The sequence below is a fragment of the Phoenix dactylifera genome, chromosome 6 (assembly GCF_051530095.1).
Source record: "Phoenix dactylifera cultivar Ajwa chromosome 6, Ajwa_hap1_PhDact_Kaust_v1.1, whole genome shotgun sequence".
NCBI lineage: Eukaryota > Viridiplantae > Streptophyta > Magnoliopsida > Arecales > Arecaceae > Phoenix > Phoenix dactylifera.
The window spans coordinates 28,440,495-28,461,821 of NC_143195.1; the positions used below are offsets into that span (position 1 = coordinate 28,440,495).

Here is a 21,327-nt window from a genome sequence, read left to right on the forward strand (position 1 = left end):
AACAGCAAACTGAGACTCTGTCTATGTAAGGCTGCAAATGGGTCGGGTCGACCCAAGACCCGACCCGGCCTGACCCGTGTAGACCCGACCCGATCCGAATTTTAGGACTCGCGGATCCGGGTTGGGTCCTAAAATTGGATCCGAATCATTTTCTGGGTCGGGTCTGGATTTACCGAATGGACCCGACCTGACCCGAATGGACCCGAAGAGAGAAAGAGAGAGGGGAAAAAGCAAAAGAGAGTTTTTTTTTTGTGTGGGTCGTGGCACTATTAGTCCATCAGGATCCTCTCTCGATCTATTGCACTGTTGATACCTCTGGCGTCTCGGTAGCTGGCTTTTTTTTTTTTTTTTTCCTTTCTGTTTTTTGGTTTCTGTTTTTTTTTTAACTTTTGCAGAGAGGAAGTAAGGAAACGCTGAACTGAATATGGGTCATGTGCCAGTTTTCTGCAATGGAATTGGATTTTGGAAGAAGGTCTGGGATTTTTTTTGTCCTCGTGAGAGGGGAGGTGGGAGACACCAAGTTCCGTCCAATGAGTCATATGGACAAACAATAGTGTGATATGAAATTTGGCTTGTTGACCGACATAGTTAGTAAGTCAGGGGTTATCTGTTCTGACTGGATGTTAATTGCAAGTCTTTCGATTCATGGGTCACCCAGCACCTCATAATTATGATATGACCAAATTAGATTTGCCCAAATTCTTTCCTAAAAGCATAAAAAAATTGGACTCGATTCAGATCCGAACCCGACCCGACTCGGACCCGGATCCGACCCGATCTTCAACCGGGTCGGATCTGGATCCAAAATTAGGATCCGAATAAAAAACTGGGTTGGATCGGGATCACCCAGGATCCGACCCGATCCAATCTATTTGCACCCCTATGCCTATGTAGGTTTTTGTACAAGGAGCTCCCCATATGATTAATGTGCTCTTTTGGGGTATTTTTTTTTTATTTGCAATTACTTCATCCTATAAAGAACGAATCGATATCCATCCATCTGTACATGGATTCGGAACAAAGAGTTTCATCAAACCATTAATCTAGGGTTGAACTCCCTTTGTTCAAGGATAACTTGGCTGAAAACAGTTGTTCCCAGCATAAGTGGCATCTCATGTATTTCATGAAAAAAATAGGGCTGCTGATTGGCTATCCAAGAGGGCACTTCAGTGGGACTGTTTATCTACATAATTTGCTCATAAATAGGGCTGCTCATGATCAAGATGATCTTCTTCCTTCTGAGTTTGTTCGTACTTTGCTTAATTATTTGACTGGAGTCGGCTTTTTGGGGCACCGCCGGCAAATTTGGTTGTGCAATGTAAATTTTGTTTATCTTTTGCACAGATTTTTACTCACCCCCACCCCGCAAAAAAAAAGAAGAAAATCTCAGGTTGAAATGAAATAATTTAACTTACTAAGAAAATTCATCAATTAAAAAAAGCTAAAAATTTCACCGGTGGATCAAAGCTTTTTATTGTAGCCATAGCAAGAAATATGCAAAGGCAAAGCCAAAACTATAGAAACATCTTCCTTCTCTCTCCTATACCATATAAGAAATCCAAGTAAAAAAAAGGGAACAATGCTTTTTGGCTATTAGCAGCAAGTAGGGGTACAAATGGGTCGAATCGGGTCGGATTCTGGATGACCCCGATCCGATCCGGTTTTTTGTTCGGGTTCTAATTTTGGATCCAGATCCGATTCGGTTGAAGGTTGGGTCGGGTCGGTTCCGAGTCGGGTTCGGATCGGGTCCGGATCCCAATCGGATCCATATTTCTGTACTTCTCCACTTTTGGGGAAGGATTTGGGTAAATCTAATTTGGTCATATCGTAATTATAAGGTGCTGGGCGACCCATGACTTGAAAGACTTGCAGTTGACCTCCAGTCAGAACAGATGACGCATGACTTTAACTAAGTCGGTCTGCAAGCCAAACTTCATATCACACCCTATGTGACTGATTGGACGGAACTTGGGGTCTCCCAGCTCCCCTTTCACGAGGACAAAAAAAAAATCCTAGACCTTCTTCCAAAATCCAATTCAATTGCAGAAAACTGGCACATGGCCCATATTCAGTTCAGTGTTCACTTCCTCCCTGCAAAAGCTAAAAAAAACAGAAACCAAAAAACAGAAGGGAAAAAAAAAAAAAAAAAAAACCCAGCTACCGAGACACCAGAGGTATCAACAGTGTAATAGATGGAGAGAGAATCTTGACGGACTACACGGCCTGAAAAAAAAAAAAAAAAACTTTCTTTTGCTTTTCTCCCTCTCTTTCTTTCTCTTCGGATCCATTCGGATCGGATCGGATCCGCTCAGTAAATCCAGACCCAATCCAGAAAATGATTCGAATCTAATTTTAAAACTCGATCCGGATCCACGGATTCTAAAATTTAGGTCGGATCGGATCTATGCGGGTCGGGCCGGGTCGGGTCTCGGATCGACCCGACCCACTTGCAGCCTTAGCAGCAAGAGGCGATGGATGAGAGGATCAGTTGGATTAGGTGCTAAGGGATGTTAATGGACCCGGCCAGCCCGAGTGGCGTGGGGGCTCAACTATAAAAAAAACCATAGGCCTCTAGGCTATAATTTTAGCATTTTAGGCTTAATCCTAAATCCAGCATCAAGGAAAGCCCAAGCTGGAATCGGGCTTGGCGTGGTCGTATCACGTACTTTTATAATGTCATATAGGGTGCTAGATGTAAATATGGTTAAATTTGACTTTTCTGCAACCAATAATAGGTGCTGGCAGCAATTCAAGGAAAAAAAAAACCTACCATGCTTCTTCAGAAAAATTATACACACACACACACACACATATATATATATATAGTTTTAAATTTATTTATAAAATGAAATAAATAATAAAAATTTTAAGCAATTTCTCTGAATGATATCACTCTTGTAAATTAGACTTTAAAATCACTAAATCTGAAACCAAAATATGTTCTGATTATGCAATTAAATATAATTTTATCTTTCTATAATGTTGACATCATATAGGGTGCTAGATGTAAATATGGTTAAATTTGACTTTTCTGCAACCAATAATAGATGAGGAAAGAAAAAACCTACTTCTAAAAAAACATCTATACATACACATGGAAAGTAAGTCACAGCCCTCCACATGGCATGAGTAGCTTACTTCTAGGAATAACATTGCATTGCTGGTGGATAATTGTGGCACCTCAATTTGAGTTGCATATGGCGTGGTTCCACAGATCGATGACCATGCTTTCATGCCGGGAGAAAGATCGATTGATATATAAATGAGCACCGATGGTTGGTCTTAGAGAAAGGCTCGAAGAAGTTTTTTAAGTATTTTGTTGTTTTATTCTCATGAATAAACTTATACTCGAATACATTAGTTCATCCGATTTATTAAAAAAAAAAAAGAAACCCCAGAGAAGTCTGGATCCAAGCATGCAATGGCGCACGGAATCCACGATCCCGCGGAAAAGTATAAAAGAGCAATGCTACGGTGCCTCCAGAAAATTACTCATCGGACAAAATTACCCAATCCTCTCACAAGTCACAACCATGACACCTCAAACTAGAATTCATTAGCTTGGCCGGACTCGTGCTTTTTTTTTTTTAAAAAAAAAAAGAAAAATTGTGATAAAGGGTGGTTTAGCCACCCAAGTTATATCCAAAAGTGAAAATTTGTCGAACTGCCGCCTTTCGAGTGGCTTCTCCATTCTACTTTGCCAAAGGTGAAAATCTAAATTGATTTTAGTTGATTTCATTTTTATATGATGCCTGAAATTAACGGATATTGCAAGTTTTAGCACTGCATTCTTCTCTCTTCTTGTGCCTTCTCTTTTCTGCTAGTTTGATTGGTGTAACAAAATTAGGGACCATCCTCTTGTCTGCGTTGGTTGAAATTTCACTTTTCTAGGGAAGGAGAGCACTTGGAGCAGCCATCATTCTACTAGATTGTAAGCACACGTCCGCTAATCTAATCTAGCTGATGCAATATGTTACGGGGGGTTTTCCGAATTTAGTCCCACATCGGCTAATCAGCGGAAATGTCTGTACCTTAAATGGGGGGCTCAATAACCTCTTCTCACCGATGCGCCTTTTGAAGGGCAAACCCATGAGGGGTGAAATGGGTGGTTCCACCCGGGGCGCCGTCAAAGTGCGGACCCCCGGGAGCGGTCACGATCCCCGATCCCCAAAGCGGACAATACCTCGGTGAGGACGCGGTCGCTTTCCCTGCTCGGCTGGTGTGTGGGCTGTGCTGGTGACGGGGTGCAAATCCCGCATCAGATGGCGCTAGAAGGAGGGCCTGGCCCTCCGCCTATCTAGCAAGGAGCCGACCCGGGCACAGGACCTTCCTGCTGGGGGGGCTGTGTTACAGGGGGGTTCCCCGAATTTAGTCCCACATCGGCTAATCAGCGAAAATGTCTGTGCCTTAAATGGGGGGCTCAATAACCTCTTCTCACCGAGGCGCCTTTTGAAGGGCAAACCCATGAGGGGTGGAATAGGTGGTTCCACCCGGGGTGCCGTCAAAGCGCGGACCCCCGGGAGCGGTCACGATCCCCGATCCCCAAAGCGGACAATACCTCGGTGAGGACGCGGTCGCTTTCCCTGCTCGGCTGGCGTGCGGGCTGTGCTGGTGACGGGGTGCAAATCCCACATCACAATAAGATATCTGATTGCAGCTAGTTTAATTGGCAAAGTTGCATTCTGTACAATATCATAATTCCATTATGGTTGATTAAAAGCAATTTCAACACCTTCAAAATATCTTGAGCAAAATGTCAAACACTCATCAGCAATATATCCTTCAGCAATCGATCTCTCGGGATATGCTCGATTGCATACATATTCCTTTAAACGCACAAAATACCTTCAAGATTTAATTTTAATTCTCAATATCAACATCAAAAAGATAATAGGATACATCCATATTAATAATAAATATAGACTTTCGAGTTTAGAAAAATCACCTCTCAATAGGATACATCCATCGGTAGTGAACCGGTCCACCAAGTTTAGCTTCCACAATCAAGTGAATGAGTAGATGAACCATAATTATAAAAAATTCAGTAGGAAAGATCTTCTCCATATGGCATAGTGTAAGTGCAACATTAAACTCCAATTGATCAAGCTCCTTAGGATCAAGAACTTTGGAATATAATACCTTAAAAATGGATAATAACTGAGACACAATTGCAAGAACTTGTTTTTGAGCTGATGATCTTAAAGCCAATGGAAAGTATCTTGCATCAAAATGTGACCATTGTGACTTTTAAGATTTGAAAGTTTTCGCTCTTTAAGGTTAACCCATCTTGAAATGTATGATGCATACCCATCAGGAACTTTCATATTTTTCAGAACCGTTAGAAAAAAAATCTTTCTCTTGAGTAGACATTGTATAACATGCAGGAGGTATAAAATATTTTAAATCAAGATGCGCTTTCAAGTTGTCTTTAGTCTTTTCTTCAAGATTTAACAATGTTCCAATCAAGTTATCACAAACATTCTTTTCTATATGCATGACATCAAGATTATATCGAAGAAGATTATACTCCCAATAAGGTAAATAAAAAAAATGATCATTTTTTTTCCATAACTGCTTCTGTGTAGATACCGAGATTGTGCCATCATCATTTTCCTGCCCGTAAATGTTGTTATCATTCTCGAAGTTGTTAGCGTCCTCAAAAACCTATGTCATTTGAGCTGCCAACATCCCCCCTTTCCCGCTTCTTTGAACTGTTGGAGACCTTACCGGTTATGTAGTTAGTGCCATGAGTTTGTTTAAGGACTTCAGTTCTAGTTGGTGGAATAAGGGCAGATCGCAACTCTATGGTACCATCAAACTGATTATTCTGATGTCGAAATGGATGGTTTGCTTCTAACCATCGATGATAACCCATATAACAGAACTTTCCTCCATGTTTTAACCAATATGAATGGGTTGAATCTCCACAAGAAGGGCATGTAATACGCCCTTAGTGCTCCAACCAGGTAAATTAGCATATGCAGAAAAATCATTGATTGTCCAGATAAGAGCTGCACGCAATTTGAATGTTCGGCCAGTGAAAGCATCAAATGCATCAATACCCTCCCATAACTTTTTCAATTCATCTATTAAAAGCTACAGAAAAATATCTATATCGTTACTTGGGCCTTTATCACCTGGAATAACCATCGACAGAATGAGTGAAGACTGTTCATAAACATCCATGGTGGCAAATTATATGGGACCAAAATAGCTGACCAAGTGCCGTATGTAGAACTCATTGATCGAAATGGATTAAATCCATCAATAGCCAAACCCAGCCTAATACTACGAACATCAGAAGCAAATTCGTGATGTCTATCATCAAATACTTTCCATGCTAAACTATCCGCTGGGTGTTTTAACGTTTTGTTGTGGTTCAAATCTGGCCCGAAGGTGACCACGCCAGTGGAGCCAAGGGAGCTGCTGGTGCTTGAAAAGAGAAGACGAGAGCCACCTCCTGTGCGACGGCCGTGGTCCTGCAAAAAGCCTCACCGGTGTTCTCGGTTAGGGCCCTCCGACGATCAAGTTAGAGTGGATAAATTTAGTCCAGCCAAAGGTCCCTTAGGAATTACCTGACCGAGCTATTTATAGCCTCGGTAGAGTGGCTCAGGTGACGAAGGTGCTGTCAGTCCCCATCATGAGGGGGTATGGCTCTTGAGCCGGATGGCATGCAGCTCAAGTAGGCTGGGGACGTGTGGTACAACCCGTTCTTAAGAACAGTAGGGCGTTAATAGTCACAGCAGGATACTGCCAGAGTAGTCAAGGTGCCGTCTGACTGCTGTTGGCCGGTTATGGAGACATGACACGGCGGTGTGGTGAAGTACAGCCATGTAGGTGGGCGTAGGCCCGCACGTGATTTTTAAATTTCAATTTTTTTAAATTAAAAATTAATTTTTAAATTTTTTTATTAAATTATAAATTATATAAATTTTGTAAAAACAAAAGTTAATATCACCATTAACATCATCCATATATCGACAACATATAAAAAATTCAAGACGACATGGAATCATTTAATCATTTCCTATTTTTTGGCAATCTTTGATTTATTTTTTTAAGCAATTTAAATGAAATATTTAAAAAAGAATATAGGGGAAAGAAATTTTACCTTATTTAGTTTTTGCTGGATTTTTCTTGGAGAAAAACGACGCTCTCTGACCCTTCTAAATTTTTTTCACGCCTTTATCTTTGCCTTTCTCTTCTTTTTCTCCTCCTTCTTCGTCTTTGCTTTTCCTTTCACCTTATTTCTGGCTTTGGCTGATTAATCGTTCGGCTTTTATAGTCAAGTAAATGCAAAGACAACCACGCTGGACACTGTGGCACCACCGTATGTGCCACAGTGCTTGTCGGCCCTGCCCTTTACTTTCGGCCAGCGCTGTGGCACTTTTGAAAGTGCCTCTCTTTGGCGCTGTGGCACTTTCAAAGTGCCACAGCACGAGCACTTAGCGCGTGGCTATGGCCACGCGCTGTCCCCCACACCCCCTATCGATGCGAACTGAATCGAGCGATTCGCACCGGTATGAGCATGTACCGGTGCTCAGTTCGCACTGGTACATGCCAAAAATCGACCGGTTCTGACTCAGATTGGGTCGGAACCGATTTCCACCCCCGTACCGGACCGGTGCTAGTCGGTACCGGTCTGGTACGGGCTGAACCGACCGGTACAGGTCGGATCAACAGACAGTGATCTCCACCAAGTTTAATTCTCGGTCCCTGAGCCCCTTTTATTTTTTAAAAAAATGCCGAAAATGCCCTTTCCCTCCTAATCTCCCATTCCTAGAAGGAGAAGAAAAAGGCCCGGCCACCGCCGACCACGGCCGCCCCTGTTCGAGCTCCCTCCCGTGGTCGCCGCCGGCCCCGGCTCGCCCCCTTTTGAGCCCCTTCCCGCGACCCCGCTCCCTCCCGAGCCTTCTCTCGCGGCCGCGCCGCCAGGAATGCCCCCGCCCCTGCCCCCTCATGTGCCCCCTACTGCGACTGTGGCCGGCCGCAACCCGCCCTCCTCTCGCGTCTGCCGCGGCCCGGCCCCTTTATGGGGCCGCCGGCCTCGCGGGAGAAGATGTGCTCTCCGCTGGCCAACCGTGTCCCTGCCCCCTCTCGGGCCCCCTCCTGCGGCCGCCGCGGCCCGGCCCCCTTCCGGCGTCGCCAGCTCGCGGGAGGAGAAGAAAGAAGAAAGAAGAAGGGAAGAAGAGAAAAAGAAAAAGAAAAAAAATAGAAGAAAAGAAAAGAAAAAGAAGAAAAGGAAAAAAAGAAGAAAAGAAAAGAAAAAAAGAAGAAAAGGAAAGAAAAAAAAGAAGAAAAAAAATGAAAGAAAAGAAAAATGAATGGACCGAGCAATAAATGGACCGGTCGTAAAATCTTCGGTCCAATATCTCTACCAAACTTTAGAGACCGGTCGATAAATGGACCGGTTTTAAAATCTTCCGTTCAATATCTCCACCAACGTTAGAGACCGGTCAATAAATGGACCCGTCATTAATTACTCCTAGCTTTTTTTTCATGTGGGTAAGTACCTGCAAACTGGGAAGTTACTAGGCCTCAAGTTGTTCCACTAGTCTTCTGGCAATTTATCTATATAAGCAACCACCGCCACATCCTTGAGGACATCATCCACTTCCCTCATTGTGGGAGAACCATAGTAGACCATTGTCCGTTTTAGCTGAGAGATGGTGATGAGCTACATACCATCTTTCCTTATAGCACTGCTGCTAGCAAGTTCTGGTCTTGGCAGCTGCTTTCACTTCACCTCCCTTGCTGAAGCATGTAGTCCCAGTGGCCAACTTGTAGGCAAGGCTGGCCACTGCAACACCGAGAACAACTCCGAGTGTTGTAAGGCTGGAAAGAAGTACCCTCAGTACCTTTGCTCGCCGCCGGTGACCGGAGCCACCAGTGCAAGGATGACCATCAACAGCTTCAAAAAAGGTGGGGACGGTGGTGGACCTTCGGAGTGCGACAATAGGTACCACAGCAACAAGGAGAGGGTTGTGGCCCTCTCAACTGGATGGTTCAATCACCGCAGCCGATGCGGCAAAAACATCAGGATCAACGCAAATGGTAAGTCCGTGCTGGCTAAAGTTGTTGATGAGTGTGATTCTGTAAATGGTTGCGACGCCGAGCACGATTTCCAGCCACCATGTCATAACAATATAGTGGATGCATCAAGGGCAGTGTGGAAGGCTCTCGGGATCCCCTATTCGCAGATTGGGGACTATCAGATTACTTGGTCCGATGCATGATGAGAGATGATCTCGTATTAGAAGCCTATGTTATGCAACTATAATAAATTCCAAAGTCGCTGTCTGGCTTTGTTTGCCCTATGTTAAATAAATCATATCAATATGCAATCGAAGGACTATAGTTGCCAGTTTGCTTTCAAAGTTCTCTGCTTGCATGTTATGTACTAATGTTATCTTCTAGTTTTATCTCAAACCAGCGGAGACACCATATAGCAATCTAGAACCAAAATTCATTTAAAATCTAATCACAAGCAATAAGATTTGTCTATGGTCAGTCTCTACAAATTTATGCTATAGTATCTCCTAATCTATATAAGTCATGCATCATGTCCGCTCTAATATTATTTATGATAATTCAGGATCTCATCTAAAAATGCTATCCGGAAGGTATTATTTGAATTTTTTGGTCCTATATAAATATTTAAAATTTATTCAATAAATAACCAATGTGTGACTAAATACATGCCTGTACGAGTTCTTCACACGCCAACCACTTTAAGCACACGGTATGGGCCAAGAGAATTGCTCCCTTTTTTGGTTTAAAAAGGATGGGAGGCTCTGTATTGGAAGCACGGATGCTTGGCGGTGCGCTTTTGCAGCGAAGAGGATCCTGGGTCTTGTATTTGATTGGAGAAGGAAGATGTGGACGTACTACAGAGGAAGCAAATGAATGATAGGAATGTCAAAAGATTCTTTAAAAATACGAATTAATTGTTGTCCTTTTACCGGGGCAACCTCATATTTTTCATGAAATGGAAGATTTAGCCACCCAGTTATTATTATTACTAGAGGTTAATACTTACAAAGTATATTACAAGGAGATTAAGAAGTTCCCTACTGTCTTCTCCAGGAGCCGAGGTTTACTCATGGCCTCGACAATAGGGTGGAGGGAAGGAAGTAGTTAGCACTTGAGCTTGATGCTGAAGATTTACAGTAGTTAGCATCCTATGAAGCTGTTGCACAGGCATCTGGTATCTTGCCGATCGAGTGGCATATGTCCAGCTACAATGAAGGAAGAGGCATTGTTCTATGACTTTCTCCGATGAAGTAGCTTCGATTATTTCTTTCTTTCCAAAGAGCCCAGCACATCGTGGACAGAAGACAGTCCCAAGCCAGCTTCACTTCATCTTTTCAATGGCCTTCCTCCAGCTAGTCCAAAGCTCCTGAATGGTACAAGCTAAAGGCTGAGGTAGTAGAGCTTGACCGAAGCTCCGGCAAGAACCCCGGCCTATTCCAGCGGCCGGCGGCAGCGCACACAGGAGGAATGCTGGTGACTTGCCGGCTTAATTCAAAAAAAACATGGCTAGAAGACCGGAAGAAGAAGAGAGGAGGAGCGGCTTGGGTCTTACCTCAGTCCTACGAAGATACGGCGAGGAATCAAGGAGGAGACTTGGAAGAAGAGCTTGGGAATCAGTAGCGATATCTCAGGTTTTCATTGATGAAACTAGGAAGAGGAGGAAAGAGCCTTAAATAGGCAAGGTTTTTGAGTTCGAATCAATCTAGGACTGCCTAATATCCTTGATTTTCGCCAGAAATAGAGGAGGAAGAAGACTCCAATCGAAAGTCTTCTTTATCCATCACCAGCAACAAGATCGCTTCAATTGGGCCTGGCCTCTTCAGGCTGGCCCACTAACCCAGTTTGGCACGGGCTAGGTTATCACAGAAAGAGCCCGGAAAATTTTCCGGTTCTGGGACCTTGTCTTTTGCCATGCCCAATGTGTTTATCGATCCAATTCATTCAAGTTGATGGATTTTCCCCGGACAACCTCATATTATGATCAAATTAAGCACTATGGTCCAATACTAATCAAATTTAAGCACTATGGTTCAATACTAGCCCATGAAGGCATCTATGTCTATGATAGGATGCAATGGCAGCCATCCGGGACTGAACCACTCTGCAATGCAACATAATGCTCCTAGGTGTCAAAGCTATATTATCATATTTTTCTTCTCAAATTTAGTGAATATTTATCCTTCATCCCAACAATCTAGCTGGCGATTAGAAGTACCATATGGAGTCGGTCCTTTTGAGTTGCAAATGCCCAGACGCACCATGAATCTACCAATTGGGACCATAAGCTTTGAAGAAGAGGAATCATATATAACAGAAACTTGGCGGACAGACTTGCTGCTGCCAGAAGCAGTAATCGTGCGATGACTTGCCTTTTAGCCGGCATGAGCTGGGTTTTGGCCATTTTTTGCGTGCATAGGTCCTAACGCAATAATCGACAAACCCATCTCCACGGACACGTCGTGACTTTTACCCGTGTACTTTTCTTTCATATAGGAATTACCTGCAAACTGAGAAAGTTATGAGACCTCAAGTTGTTCCACTAGTCTTTTGGCATTGCATCTATATAAGCAAACACCACGCATCCTTGAGCACATCATCCACTTCTTTAGGAGGACCCTTTAGTTAGACCCGTCCCCCGGGGCCCCGGACACGTCGTGGTTTTTATCGATATAGTTCTCTTTCATATCGAAACTACTTGCAAACCGAGGCCAAGTAGTTCCACTAGTCTTCCGGCATCGCATCTATATAAGCAAACCCCACACACATTCTTGAGGACATCATCCACTCCTCTCATCGCAGGAGCACCATAGTAGATCATTTTGCCTTTTAGTTGAGACATGGTGAGCTATATACCATCTCTGGTTCTAGTACTACTGCTATCAAGTTTGGGTCTCGGCGCTAGCTTTCGCATCACCTCCCATGCTGAAGCATGCAGACCTAGTGGGTTCCTTAAAGGCAAGGCTGGCAAGTGCAACCCCGAGAACGAATCCGAGTGTTGTAAGGCTGGAGAGAAGTACCCACAGTACCGTTGCTCGCCGCCGGTGACCGAAGCCACCCGTGCAACGATGACCATCAACAGCTTCGAAAAAGGTGGGGATGGGGGTGGACCTTCGGAGTGCGACAATAGTTACCACAGTGATCATGAGAGAGTTGTGGCCCTCTCAACAGGTTGGTACCATCACGGCAGCCGATGCGGCAAAAACATCAGGATCCATGCAAATGGTAAGTCCGTACTGGCTAAAGTTGTTGATGAGTGTGATTCTGTACATGGTTGCGACGCCGAGCACGATTTCCAGCCACCATGTCCTCACAATATAGTGGATGCTTCACCGGCAGTGTGGAAGGCTCTCAGGATCCCTTCGCACGTTGGAGAGCATAAGATTACTTGGTCCGATGCATGATACATTAGCAAAGATCTCGCATTGGAAACCTATGTTGTGCACCTACAATAAATTCCAAAGTCACTCTCTGGCTTTGTTTGCCCTATGTGATATCAATTATATCAATATGTAATCGCCAGTGGAGATACTATCAACCTTAAGTACCTCCAATATTGTTTTATAATAAATTCCGAAGTCACTCTCTTGCTTTGTTTGTTTGTCCTATGTGATATCAATTATATCATTATGTAATCGCTAGGGGAGATACTATCAACCTTAAGTACCTCCATTGTTCCCCCCCTCCCCCCCCCCCCAAAAAAAAAAAAACAAAAACAAAAAGTGACCAACGATAGAGATGTAACAGCCCAGGTCTTCACTCATGATCTCACATTGGAAACCTATGTTTTACACCTATAATAAATTCCAAAGTCACTCTCTAGCTTTGTTTGCCCTATGTGACATCAATTATAACAATATGTAATCGCCAGTGGAGATACTATCAACCTTAAGTACCTCCATTGTTTTCCCAAATGAAAATTAACAGAAAGTGACTAATGATGGGGATGTAACAACCGAAGACTTCACCCATGATCTAACATTGGAAACCAATATTGTGCAACTATAATGAATTCCAAAGTCACTCTCTGGCTTTGTTTGCCCTATGTGATATCAATTATATCAATATGTAATCGCCAGTGGAGATACCATCAACCTTAAGTACCTCCATTGTCCCCCCCCCTCCAAAAAAAAAAAAACAACAGAAAGTGACTAACGATGGGGATGTAACAACCCAGGCCTGCACCCATGATCTTACATTGAAAACCTATGCTGTGCACCTATAATAAATTCCAAAGTCACTATCTGGCTTTGTTTGCCCTATGTGATATCAATTATATCAATATGTAATCGCCAGTGGAGATACCATCAACCTTAAGTATCTCCATTGTTCCCCCCCCCCCCAAAAAAAGGAAGTGACAAATGATGGGGATATAACAATCCAGGACTTTACCAAAAAATACTAGTCGAAAGGTATTTTTTTGGATTTCTTAGTCCTGTATAAGTACCCAAGATCTCCTCGATGAATAACCAGTGTGAAACTAAACACGTACCTGCCAGGGGATGTCAGGAGACAATTAAGAAATACACATTAGTTGTTATTTCCTTTTACTAGGGCAACCTCGGTATTATGATCATGGCTACAATGGCTAGCTAAATATCCAGAGGAGCCACCACTAACATTCCAATCTATCAATCGCTGGAGGGAATGTGTATGCCCTGCCAACGTAATCCATATGTAATCCACAAGTAGCAAGCAGCAGCTCACCGAATTTAAGCATTATGATTAACTACTAGCCCACGGGGCATCACATGTGGGTGGTGAGATTGGATTGCCACATTGATCAAATTCTCCTCCACATCCTCTGAACTCTGGACCATAAACATAAAATCACCTTTCAACTCCAAGGGTGGTGTTAAAAAGACTACTTCATACCAACCGTTTTCTTTCTAGAATCATTGTGATTAATTCATTTGCAAACATGTAATCATATTTTTGATCGAAAACATATGCTAGGTAGTTGATTATAGAATTCAAAATAATCAATTAAATGCCCCGAGATCTATTAGAGTTTAGTTGATGAATTTGATTAGCTAATTGGATGAATTCCACGAACAGGCATTTGATTAATTTGTGTCCTTATGTGCATGCTATTTCAATATGAGCTTTTCGATTATAATTAAGGTAATTATTTTATCTGGTATTGTTTATTTGATTATTTTTTTATTGTATTATTTATGGTGTAGTGGTTGGAAATTCTTGCTGGGCTGGAAAAACTCATTTCCTTCTTTATATTTTTTTTCAAGAGTCATAGAGTGCGTAATCTCGAATGAGTGAGACATCAAGTTCGAGCTGTAGAGTTATTAGTTTATTAGTTAGCTATCTCTATTTTTTTGATACCGATGAACATCTGAAATTTTGTAATTGAGCAAGTTAGTTATTTAATTAAATGGTTTTATTGGATTAAATTGACTATTAATTGTTGTTTTAAATTTCTGAAATTACATGAATATTATTCATCTTAGGCCTTGCATATTATGTAGGGCCTGGCTCTAGGGAGTATGCAGCCATTTTTTGCGTGCATAGGTCCTAACGCAATAATCGACAAACCCATCTCCACGGACACGTCATAACTCTTACCCGCATAGTTTTCTTTCATATAGGAATTACCTGCAAACTGAGAAAGTTATGAGACCTCCAGTTGTTCCACTAGCCTTTTGGCATTGCATATAAATATATAAGCAAACGCCACGCATCCTTGAGCACATCATCCACTTCTTTTGGAGGACCCTTTAGTTAGACCCGTCCCCCGGACACGTCGTGGATTTCATCTAAAAAGAAATCCACCCGTGCTCGCCGCCGATCCATATATAAGCAAACGTCAGTACCGTTGCTCGCCGCCGGTGACCGGAGCCACCCGTGCAACGATGACCATCAACAGCTTCGAAAAAGGTGGGGATGGGGGTGGACCTTCGGAGTGCGACAATAGTTACCACAGTGATCATGAGAGAGCTGTGGCCCTCTCAACAGGTTGGTACCATCACGGCAGCCGATGCGGCAAAAACATCAGGATCCATGCAAATGGTAAGTCCGTACTGGCTAAAGTTGTTGATGAGTGTGATTCTGTACATGGTTGCGACACCCAGCGCGACCACCAGCCACCATGTCCTCACAATATAGTGGATGCTTCACCGGCAGTGTGGAAGGCTCTCAGGATCCCTTCGCACGTTGGAGAGCATAAGATTACTTGGTCCGATGCATGATACATTAGCAACGATCTTGCATTGGAAACCTATGCTGTGCACCTATAATAAATTCCAAAGTCACTCTCTGGCTTTAAATTGTTTGCCCTATGTGATATTAATTATATCAATATGTAATCGCGAGTGGAGATACTATCAACCTTAAGTACCTCCAATATTGTTTTATAATAAATTTCGAAGTCACTCTCTTGCGTTGTTTGTTTGTCCTATGTGATGAGAGCACAAAAGTACGATCTAAGTACCAATTAACTTAGTCTAATGCTAGCAAAATAATGATAAATAATAGGTGTTAACATTTGCATGATTAAATATTTTATCCTTAGCACTTATTATAATTTTTATCGTTATTTTATATAAATTCATCTAAAAAGAATGCATCTTCCCAACTACGTAACAGAATCCATGACTCTTCTTCCGCGCACCCGAGCGACTTCCCATATTCCGCGATGCATCCCAAGCTTCCAGCCATCTCCAGTCAATTGACTTTGTGATTCCAAATCAGCATCATCCCAAGCGCCAGCCTCAGCTTTTTCCATCTTCACCGTCCTAGGTTCCACGTCTGCATTGTCCCGCGATCAGCCTTCCTCCCAGCCGAGCTTAGCGTCCAAGCTTTCGCGTCCGCGATCAGCTCGCTTCCGAGTCCACGCTCCTTTCTTCCGCATTAGTCTCATCCCGTGCGATCCAGCCGTCCACGGTTCAGCTCCCAGGCATATCAACCGATCCCAGCATCCGTGATTAGCCCTCATCCGGGCATCTTCCAGATCCGCATCTCATCCCGTTCGCGTGCAATCCTCCGTTATCAGCTTCCACCCAGCATCTCGAGCCCAACATCCAGCCGTCCGTGGTGATTCTCCTGCATCCAATTCCCTGCAATCTTCCGTTTCCGCGTCTGCCTCTTTCCTTGTTTCAAAGCTTCCGCGATCAACGTCTGCGAGCAATGTTTAGGATTCCCAGCATCCCATGAAGCGTCGCAGCGTCCGCAAGAATCTTCTGCACCCATCCGCGCGTCGTCCGCACCCGCGATCAGCCCCAGTCATCCCGTTCGTCCATCCGAGTCCCAGCAAAAGCCCAGCCGTCCGCGAAGCACCCTTCGATCCCAGATCCACCCCTCCGCGTCCGCTTCCCGTGATCAGCCTCTCCACGCGCGATCAGGGGAATCATCGTTGGTCCATGGGCTCTGGGGATCTATATGAAGAGAGCTCTCTCAGCTGGAAAGGGGGCTCTTATTCAAAGAAAAAAAAAACAGAGAGGGGAAGCGGGGCTGCCATTCAAAAAAAAAGAAACAAAGAAATAGGGTATGCCCTATTTCTGAAAAGAAAAAGAAAAAAAAACAAAAGAGGAGGTGATGTTTGTAATGGCCGGCTAACTCTCTTAGCAAAGGATGATGGATGAACCCTTGTCATGTTGCTTTCTTCAAGTACACTCTAAACTTTTATTCTAATTGATTTATATCCATTGGTATGTTTTGGATTCTTGCATATTTATTTATTAGATAGATCTTGTATGGTTTATATATATTGATGCATGGATTGTTTCGATGTTTGATTTGTCGTGGACGTAACTGGCACGATAAATACTTGGATGTTGAATTCATGTTTTCATATTATATACTCCATGATTAGAACTATTCTATCAAATTAATCCTTAATCAAGAATCGCCGAGTTTATTTATTGAAAGTAATATTGTCAAGGAGGATTCCGGATCCCTAGCCTTCTCTATATTCTTGAATTTTGTTTAATTACCTATTATTCTCTGCTTTTAATTTCTGAAAATCCACTGAAAATTACATATGAAATTATGCTAATAATACCTATACCGTTTCCTGAGGATTTGACCTCGGACTTCCGAGTTTTACTGCTTTTGCGATTCTTCTGCACTTGGAAGAGCAATTTTGCGAATGCATCACTATGTGATATCACTTATATCATTATTTAATCGCCATTGGAGTTACTATCAACCTTCTCCATTATTCCCCCCCCCCCCCCCCCCCCCCCCCAAAAAAAAAAGGGACCAATGATAGAGATGTAACATCCCAGGACTTCACTCATGATCATCTCACATTAGAAACCTATATTGTACACCTATAATAAATTCCAAAGTCACTCTCTAGCTTTGTTTGCCCTATGTGATGTCAATTATATCAATATGTAATCGCCAGTGGAGATACTATTAACCTTAAGTACCTCCATTGTCCCCCCCCCCCCCCCCCCCCCCCAAAAAAAAAAAAGAAAAAGAAAAAAAAAGCAGGAAGTGACTAATGATGGAGATGTAACAATCTAGGACTTCACCCAAAAATGCTAGTTGAAAAGTATTTTTTTGGGTTTCTCAGGCCTGTATAAGTATCCAAGATCTTTTCGGCGAATAATCAATGTGGAACTAAACACATGCCTGCACGAAGATGTTAGAAGACAATTTAAAAATACACATTAGTTGTTATTTCTTTTTACTAGGGCAAACTCAGTATTATGATCATGGCAACAACGGCTAGCTAAATATCCAGGGGAGCCACCACTAACATTCCAAAGCTATCAATGACGGGAGGGAATTTGTACGCCCTGCCAACATAATCCATGTGTAATCCACAAGTAGCAAGCAGCAGCTCACCGAATTTAAGCATTATGATTGAATACTAGCCCATGGGGGCATCACATGTGGGTTCGTGCGATTGGATTGCCACATTAATCAAAATTCTCCTCCACATCCTCTGAACTAAGGACCATAAACATAAAATCAGCTTTCAACTCCAGGGGCGGTGTTAAGGATGGCTCAAAGAATAACTCAAGGATGGCTACATCGGGCACGATGGGCGTCTTCGTTCTCTCTGAGACGTGGGGCCCCTGACGTGATATACTGATGGCAGGTTGACGGTGACATATTTAAGAAGTTATCGACATCAATTGAACGATGCTATCTATTGCTGGCGCTGGAGGTGTTCATTGTCTTACACGCCTCATTCATGTTTGTTCTTACCTCTATTCTTCTTCTTCTTCTTCTTCTTTCTTTTCTTTCTTTTTTTTTTCTTTTTTTTTCTTTTTTTTTTGTATAATAGCGGCTCATATAGCTCTTACATAAGTACAACTAGCAAAATCAAAAAAAAAAAAAAATAATACAGAGGAGGAGGGACAGCTATCACACTCGTCCGAAAGACCTCTTCAAAATGCCGAGCTACAAAAAAGATAACTCAGTCAGCAGCTTTATTAAACCCCTGACGCACGTGGGCAGCTTGAAAGAAAATATTAGAAATATACCAATAAGGTTGCATCTTTTTCATTTTTCACTTCTAATAGTAAACATTTTTCGCTTCTGAACTTGTGACTATGATCAGAACATTGTTGTATGTCCTAATTCGAGGTTGATTCAACAAGCGAGGAAAGCACTAATTAAGACTTCAAACTTCTTTGAATTTAATTAATGAATATTCTATAATGGCATCCAATGACTTAGACTTAACTAGATCTAATTAACAACCACTTATGCTGACAGTCCTGTACTAACTCATCCCAAGACTGCATTAGATTTTAACATATTGCTGTACGTACTATGCCTTGGTTACCATTTGTATACTTTGGCAAAAATCTCAGCGTCTCTCTTGGTTTTAGTACCTCATCCGTTGCTATGTATGATGATAACTTTGTGCGACTGTCCATCAATGGTTCAGTGATCCCACGTCAGATCACATTAGTAATGAAACTGAGGCGGCCAGCAAATAGGTATCACAAAAAGTTGAGCTTCACGGCGGTGCGTGGGAGTCTCTCCCCCGGCAGTCGGGCCCAACGCCGTCACCTCCGTCGTCAGAAACCCCGACAGCAAGATGAGTGTCAGTCTCGCGGGGAGTGATCCCCATGGCTTCCTGCCTCACCGTGAAGGGTGCCGAGGGTTTCAACTCCATCGGCCACTCCATCATCTAGGGTTTCAACTTTATCACCGACTCCGAGAAAGAGGAGGAGGAGTGGATCAACTCCATCGGCTCCATCGTCCAGCACTCCCGCTCTGTCACTGACTTCGAGGGTTTCTTCTCCTTTCTTTTTTTTTTGGGTGTGCTTTTCTTGATGGTGTTGGCAGGAAGCTATAGGGAATCAATGTATAGGACCTATAGCCGCTGGATTTCTCTGGCATTATTTACTACGACGCCGATGTGAGAAAGCTATCGGAGGTACCCACACTGCGGTCGTCGCTTCGGAGCCCGCTGCCTTCCTTCCTGCATCCGAGCACCGTCGTTATGATATGAAGAAGGAAGCTGCCTGAGCACTTTGTTAATCCTCCCCTCTCTTTCTCTATTGTGTTAAACAAACCCTCCCTCTTTATGGAATGCTTAGAAGCTACATGTCCCAGTGTTAAACATCACAGTGTTTTTTTTATTTATCTTAATTAAATAGAAGATAACTCCTGGTGGGTGAGACTCTCTTAGATAATTCATGCAAAAAATAGTTATAAATTTTTTCTCCTTTCTCTGACTGCTATTGTAATTTGGCAGTGCTGGAAATCAGTATGGATCTATACTTGTTGGTTGGGTCTCGATCTTTATAAATTATCGCATGCTTCACTCCCTACTTTGCCTTCTTCTTATTGTATCCTACAATTTATGTGTTCAATGCTTCACTCCCTGCTTTGCCTCCCTGCATGATCGTTGATGATATGTACAAATGGGTAAATATTTAGCAATTCTTCAGATAATTTCTTTGCAAAACTATCCAGGAGAAAATAGTTATACATTTCAAAAAAAAAAAACTTTTTTTAAAAATAATTATAATGACGCTTTAAAGCGTCGTTATAAAAAGTTGAGCTCGGCTTTTAGAGACGTTTTTAAGTATTGCTAGAAATCGACCCTTTAGCGATGCTTTTTAGAAGTGTTGGCAAAAAAATTTTCCATCCTTACATAGCTGAAACTTTTGCGATACTTTAAAAAGTGTCAGCAGAAAAATTACCGATACTTATAAGCGTCGGTATAGGCTTTAAAAAGCACCGAAAAAACTTATTTTTATTGTAGTGATACTACACCTCTATCCATTTCCATCTCCTTCGAACAGTGTGATAGTGGCGACAGTCCTTGAAAATCATGGTATCTTAATCTGCGCTATTCTCAATCCTTTTTTCGACCTACATCTTTTTGACTAGTCCAATATTGATGTCACGCTTATGTATGCATCTAGGTCTAGCCCATGCAAGCTTGGTGGCGTAAATATCCGAGTTTTCCCCCTCGCCACTAGCCAGCCATTTTTTTTGCGGAAAACGATAATATGATACAAAATGTGTACGGATAAAACCAAGAAAATCAAAAAGTAGTACATTCCGAAGAGCACTTGGCAGCTCTGCCTCACCCACCCCAAGGCGGTCTCCAGAGTGGTTGGCGACAAAGGACGCCACCCAATCGGCCACCCCATTGGCGTCTCGAAAGACATGCTGCGCCTGGATAGTCATCCCATCATTGGCCATGGCCTTGATATCCCTCAGCAGCGGGGGGTAGTCGCCAACCCCCCCGAGGCCTGCTGGATCCATCCGATGGTCATTGCAAATCCCCCTCCAGGAGGACCTCCCTCGTCCGCATGCTACGCCGCACATGACACAGTCCCGATCGACCAGGTCGCTCGCAGCTCCGCCTCCGGCATCGAGGTATCAAACTGCTGGCAACCCCCAGCTGCAATCGCCCTGGAATCTGGGCATCTGATCACAAAGCCTGCACCTCCTCTCGCGCCCTCCTTAGGATGCAGCAATCGAAGTTGATCATGAGAAAACTCGAGGATGGGGGCTCCCAGGTGAAAGTCACCATACAGGGCGCTCTACGAGCAAAGGTAGAGCCCCAGGTGTCCTGAGCCATCAAAGATTTATCCGAATGTGCAGCTAGGAAGGCCTCAATTGCCAGCAGTCATGCCCTCTCCACCACCACCACTGTAGAGGGGCACCACTCCTGCGAAAGTCCATGCGTTTCTTGCAAGCCAGATCTGGTAGGCGGTATAGATCGTCCGCACCACCTCCGACCTCCCTTGCGAGGCCCCAACCAGATGTCCAAGAACCTGCAGAAAGGATGCTGCGTGACGCCACATCTCCGTGGGGAAGCCCGCTCTCCCCCAGACCCTCCTAGCCCAGTGGCATTGG

At 43.3% G+C, this 21,327-nt stretch overlaps 1 protein-coding gene and 1 pseudogene across 1 annotated transcript; both read left to right on the top strand.

The window, feature by feature from the left end:
• The first annotated feature begins 8,651 nt into the window (after positions 1 to 8,651).
• On the top strand, positions 8,652 to 9,374 carry LOC103717944 (putative ripening-related protein 1). The gene has a single exon (XM_039119764.3). The coding sequence runs from the start codon at positions 8,667 to 8,669 to the stop codon at positions 9,234 to 9,236; it is 570 nt and encodes a 189-aa protein (XP_038975692.1). The 5' UTR covers positions 8,652 to 8,666; the 3' UTR covers positions 9,237 to 9,374.
• Positions 9,375 to 11,870: 2,496 nt separating this feature from the next.
• On the top strand, positions 11,871 to 15,233 carry LOC120105710 (kiwellin-1 pseudogene; annotated as a pseudogene).
• The last annotated feature ends 6,094 nt before the right edge of the window (positions 15,234 to 21,327 follow it).

Excerpts from the sequence above, each read along its gene's own strand:
- LOC103717944 (XM_039119764.3), top strand. The coding sequence starts at position 8,667 with ATGGTGATGAGCTACATACCATCTTTCCTTATAGCACTGCTGCTAGCA.